This window comes from Triticum dicoccoides, chromosome 2B (assembly GCF_002162155.2).
Source record: "Triticum dicoccoides isolate Atlit2015 ecotype Zavitan chromosome 2B, WEW_v2.0, whole genome shotgun sequence".
Lineage (NCBI taxonomy): Eukaryota > Viridiplantae > Streptophyta > Magnoliopsida > Poales > Poaceae > Triticum > Triticum dicoccoides.
The window spans coordinates 151,193,617-151,199,433 of record NC_041383.1 but is presented as its reverse complement, the minus strand read 5'-3'; the positions used below and the strand labels follow the sequence as shown (position 1 = coordinate 151,199,433).

The following is a 5,817-nucleotide window of genomic DNA, read 5'->3' as shown; positions in this document are numbered from 1 at the left end:
GGTTTGAGAATCTAGGTAATGGATGTCATCATCGAACGCCTGGAAAAAGAATCAAATTTATACAAAAGGGTGGACCTGTTCTTCCTTGTTGATTCAATAATCCAGTGCTGTCGCAATCAGAAAGGTACTCGCCTAGTTTTCTCGTGTTCTCAGCATTTTTCCGACACACCTTTTCGGTTTTCTCGTTTTCTCGTGTACTAGCCTAGTTTTGAAGCTACTGTCATACATCTTCTAGGTGGAGTTGGAGATGCCTATCCTTCTCTTATCCAAGCAGTCCTGCCACGAATACTATATGCTTCTGCACCTCCTGGAAATTCTGCATGGGAGAATCGAAGACAATGTCTTAAGGCAAGTTTTTATTTCCAGTGCCCTAATTAAGGGAGATTATAATGTAGTGTTGTTTTACTTTTCTTCACATGGCTGTGTGTCTTGATGATTAGGTTTTGAAACTCTGGCTTGAGAGGAAAACCCTTTCAGAATACATCATTCGTCATCATATTAAGGAGCTTGAGGCTCTTAATGAAGCATCATTTGGGACCTCTCGTCGTCATTCAGGGACAGAGAGAGCTCTGAATGACCCTTTACGGGATAATGAAGGAATGCTTGTTGATGAATATGGAAGGTATAGCTCTCCTTTTGCATTTCTAAGGTTCCATGGGTGTATAGCTGAGGCTTGTTTATGTTCTCGGTTAATTGATGCTGTTATTGCATAGTTCTATATCACTAGCTTGAGTGATATTGGAGATGCTTTTCATTTATTTTCCTGTAATCTCCAGAAAGGAAAACAAAAATCATCTTTCTCCAGTGCAGGATTTCATGGTGTTTATAGACTTATAGCAAACCAGCATTTTCTATCAACTGTGAATCCTTGTAATTTGTTTCGTTTGGACCAGATAGTGGTGGATGGTTGAAAGCAGCTCATCGCTGCGTCCTACTCCCTCCGTTCCAAAATAGATGACTCAACTTTGAAACGGAGTTAGTACAAAGTTGGGTCATCTATTTTGGAATGGAGGGAGTACCTACAACCCTGGTATCAGCAAAGGGCCCAACTCTTAACATTCTTGCGAAAAACACGGATGGATATTAGCATCAGGAGACAAATAGTTGATGTTGTTATTTTTCAGATTAGCATGCAGACATGGTGGGCAAATGACACTATTATGGATGAGAAAATTGGTTCCGCAAAATCTGATGCAAAATATAAAAATCCTCAAGCATATTTAGTAAAAAACAGGGGCATTGATTGATGTTCTAATTTCTGAATGCCAAATGCTAGTAGTATATGGCTGCAGTATGGAATTATAAGGTGTTTAGAAGACTCAAAACATGCAAAAATATTTACTTCGGTCATAATTTGGTACACTGTATGGGTTACAAGTGCCGATGTGCAAGCTGAGCTCTGCTATATTATCTTCTTATACTAAAGAATATGTTTAGTGTTATCCTTGTGGTTAATTGATTAGATTATTCTTCGCAGCAATACTGGTTTCCATCTTCCAAATTTGATCTGCGTGAAACTGCTTGATGAGGAAGGAAGCTCCTCCGAGGATAGGAGCTTTGAAGCTGTCACTCCTGAACATGAATCTACTGGTGCTGAGCAAGGGGAGGGTTCTCAATTGGATGGGGCAAAGCATCGACTTGTCTTTGAAGAAGTGAATGGTGATCTTGAGATGGAAGATGTAGCCCCATCATCTGAAGCGGAAGCTAGCTCTGCATGCCAACCAGATATAACAGTTGCGAGGTGTACACCGACTAGTCAAAATGTTGATTCTGTTCCTCCGCTACCTGAAGACAAACCTCCAACTCCTCCCCCGTTGCCATCATCTCCACCACCTCTACCACGCCCTCAGTGTCCTGTCATTCAAGGTTCACAGGTTCAAGGAGCATTGCATGTGGCACCTGATCGAGTCGAGCCAGATACTTTAAGAGTATGTAGTTCTGTTGTTTTTATGATATGACCACTATGAATTTTTTATTATTGTGAATCTTATGAGTCCTTGATGATTCTTTGCAGAATGTTCAAGATCAGCACCCTCATTCTATTGCAAATAATCGAGGCAACATGGATCCTTGTGCGGTTCCATTCCAGCCTCCACCGCCCTATACTTCTGGGTGTGCAGGGCATCCAAACCAGATGCATCCGCCGCCACCGCTGCCTCCACCGCCGCCTCCACCACCTGTCGCACCTTTCCATCCTCCTGGACCCCATGGAAATTTTTCTGGGCCCCCAGTACCGCCCCACGGAAATAACTATCACCGTCCACCAGCACCACCACCTCCGAATAATGCATACCATTTGCAGCCACCACCACCGCATCCACCACCACCGCACCCACCAGGTCCGAATCAGTTCCCATATATGCCACCTGAACACCAACAAAGAGCACAACCTTGGAATTGTAATCCTCCCTATCCTGAGGGATATCAGTACAATGGACATGACAGAGGGCACCCTCCATACGATAGGAGACATCACTTTGATGATAGATGGCATCACTTCGACGATAGAGGGCGACGCTTTGATGATGGAGGGCATCATTTCAATGCCGGAGGGCATCATTTTGACGATGGAGCATATCACTATGATGATAGAGGGCATCACTTCAATGACAGAGGACAAATGCACCATGAATCTATGGATAGAGGGAGGTTTCCTCCACATTTTGGACCAGGTATATTTCTTGTTTAGCTATCAGCATTTTGAAGTTTTGCATCTAACTGCATGCATGCATATTTATCTTTTTTGAATATCAGATCCATTGACAGTTACAATCAGTATTAGGCTTCGGTATTGAGCAAGTTGGTTCCAATAAACTATCCATTTATTGACTGAAGTATCTTTACAATTGTTCAGATCCCCCGTACCCTGACCATTTTGAAGCTTCATCCTCCCACCGTGGGCGACCATCGGACGGTCCACCTGGTCCATGCACCGACTGGTCGATGCCGCCTAGGAGATCCAAGTATCCTCCTGGCTCCAGACATTCAATGGAGCCTCCAATGTCCCATGAAGGAGGTATGCTTTCATGTTGTGCTTTGCTCTTAGGAGTTGTATCTGTTTGCTAATATGGACTACATACGGATGTATATAGACATAGTTTAGAGTGTAGATTCACTCATTTTGCTCCGTATGAAGTCCATATTGGAATCTCTAAGAAGAATTATATTTTAGAAACGAAGGGAGTAAATATCATGCCCAAAAGTTTAAAAGAAAAATACACTATGCTATAGAGGTGGAGGTCAGTCTATAAACACGTAAAATTTCATGTTCAAACATCATTTAGGTGGCATAAAAAAACATAGTAGTAGAAAACGGTAGGCACTACTATTCATTGCTGAATTTGTTTTTTGCATACCCCCTACAACAAATATGATTGGTACTTGAAATTTTGCATGTTTCTAACATCATACTCCCTCGGTAAAGAAATATAAGAGTGTTTAGATCACAACTTTAGTCACCTATAAACGCTTTTATATTTCTTTACGGAGGGAGTACTTCTCTAAATTTTCATCATAGTATGGTTTTCCACTTGATACCTTGTTTGCTCCAGCAGTGCTTTGGGCACTTCCCATGTTCTTCAGATTGCGTCTTGTCAAAAATGAATATTTTTGCGCTGCATCAAAACATGAGAGAAAACTGTTTTTGCCATGTGTTCTACTCCCTCTGTCCCGTAATATAAGATGTTTTTCCACATAGCTTGCAAAAACTTCTTATATTGTGGGATGGAGGGAGTATTATTTTGGTAGTAGCAACATTGCAAGACGAATGTGTTAATATTCATTGCAAAATCAGGTTGGAGGAGGCACGGAAGACACAATAATGATAGATTCCATAGATGAAGGGGCAGAAGCTTTGTGTCTCAACCATGCTTAGCCTCATCTGTGGTACTCCTCACACTTTTTATGATAAGAATGAAATGATATCCGCCTGCACTGCATCTGTTTTCTGCAATTTCCTGGTTTCATGCTCAAGCTGTGTTATCATGGCAGATTTAGTACAATGGTTTCCAGAAGAGGGATAATTCCTGACAATTTTAATGGTACATCTTTCAATCCACTTCGTCTGAAGAAACCACTGTTTAGTTGCTTGGGGACACTGCTTGTCTGACACATCATGTTACAATTTTATTCCAGGTTATAGATTTTAGTTTTCTTTCCTTTTGCCTTTGGTGGGCCGTGAAGGGGATCTTCATTGTCTCCATTCGCGGACGGGCTTAGCATGAAATCTCTTTGCAAAAGAAGAGATGGAACAGGCCCTGGTTGTACAAATGTATGTCACCATTCTTCTGCAAATGCAGAAACGGAAGGGACTTCAATGGTGCGTAGAGCTGTTCTGTAACAATCTAGTTAGCCTTACAGTCTACCGTGTTGTTGAGAAATTCTTCACTATTGATTTCCATTCAAATATCCCTTTTGTAATCCAACTGTCATTTCAACTACCTTACTGAAACTGCCTGACATTGTATATTGCCACAATCTAGAATGTTCTTTTGCGGGTGTCTGACTGTATGGTGGCACTTAGTTTTCAGAATCAACTGTGAAGTTTTCCGAATCAACTTTTTTTTTGAGGGTACGCAAATTGCGTACCTTAGCTTTATAGGAGAGAAAACAGCCATACAACCACATCTACCTCTTGCTGTGAACAGCAAGCGTAGCACAACTCCACACCAGACACTCCACACCAGACACGACTACACACTACGACAAACAAGAGCCTACCTAAAACCGATATCCTCGCCGCGTCTCGACCGATGCCGGTGATCATCGAAGAACAGCAACTCCAGCTTCCCAGGAAGAGTCAACGACGACCGTACATAGCGCCAGAGAAGAACGATTCGGGCAGCGGTGCACGCCGGAGGAGTGCAACATAGGGCCTCTTACCTCCAAGCACGAAGCTCCCAACAGAGAAACAGCGTCAGAAAGACGCCGCCATCGTGCCGATCCTACGAATTAAGGCTTTCGCTCCGGAGATGGTTGTGCCGATCCTACGAATCAAGGCTTTCGCTCCGGAGATGGTTGCCGATACAAGGCACCGTGAACAATGGCGCTACACTCGGCGACGCCTCCAGGAAGGGGAATGACACCCACGGTGCCATCGACGCCGGTTCGACCAAGGCCAAACAGAATTTTCATCTGTAGCATTGCACATTTCCACGCCACCAAGCTTCCGGCCAGCCCCGAAAGATGCCTCACACCGCCAACATTGCAGCCACCTGCAGTCGGAGCCACACATCACTGCCGAGGAAGCACGCCTCAAGCCATCACCTTCAGCACACCAGGAACCGCAGCAACCACCAATCGATGTGGGGACCAGATCCGTCGCAATGGCCTTCACCCGTACCTAGGGACTGCCACACAAAGGACCTGACACGCACCATCAGCCACACTTCGACGCCAACTTCACCGAGGCATCACCGCCGGCACCTCACACGTAGGTGGTCGGGCGCCCGCTGCTCGCCAGGCCCTGCCTAGCCGAGCCTCGCAGCGCCGCCGCCTCCATGGCTGCGCATGCGCTGCCGCCTCCGATGAAATCAGCGCACCACCCACATCCACTCACCCGCTGCACCCCTCGTGCAGATCCAGGGGACCGCCATCGAGCATCCCGCCATGAACCAGCCTCCCGCAGCACCCGACCGGGAGCCATCCGACGCGCCAGATCTGGCCCGAGAGCCACGGATCCGCGCAAAGGAGGGCTGCCAGCCAGCCGACTCAACGCCGACCAAGGGAGCCACCACGGCGCCACAGGCCGGACGAGGCCGCGCCAAGCCGAGCAGGGCTGCGCCACGCCGCCCGGAGCAGGGCACCGCCAATCCCAGA

General features: G+C 45.8%; 1 protein-coding gene across 5 annotated transcripts in view; it reads left to right on the top strand.

Moving 5' to 3' along the window:
* LOC119362690 (protein HUA2-LIKE 3-like) overlaps positions 1-4,504 on the top strand; it is a 14,632-nt gene extending 10,128 nt beyond the window's left edge. For 2 of the 5 annotated variants that reach the window (XR_005173609.1, XR_005173607.1), the window contains 8 exons: positions 16-124; positions 236-348; positions 441-622; positions 1,478-1,928; positions 2,015-2,672; positions 2,855-3,016; positions 3,794-4,040; positions 4,135-4,504. Coding sequence is in view for 2 of the 5 variants with exons in the window: in XM_037627930.1 (XP_037483827.1) it covers positions 16-124; positions 236-348; positions 441-622; positions 1,478-1,928; positions 2,015-2,672; positions 2,855-3,016; positions 3,794-3,840 (1,722 nt within the window). In the remaining 3 variants the exon portion in view is untranslated. Of the gene's footprint in view, positions 1-15; positions 125-235; positions 349-440; positions 623-1,477; positions 1,929-2,014; positions 2,673-2,854; positions 3,017-3,793 lie in introns of all 5 variants that reach the window. The other 3 variants (XR_005173608.1, XM_037627930.1, XM_037627929.1) reach the window with 3 other exon arrangements.
* The last annotated feature ends 1,313 nt before the right edge of the window (positions 4,505-5,817 follow it).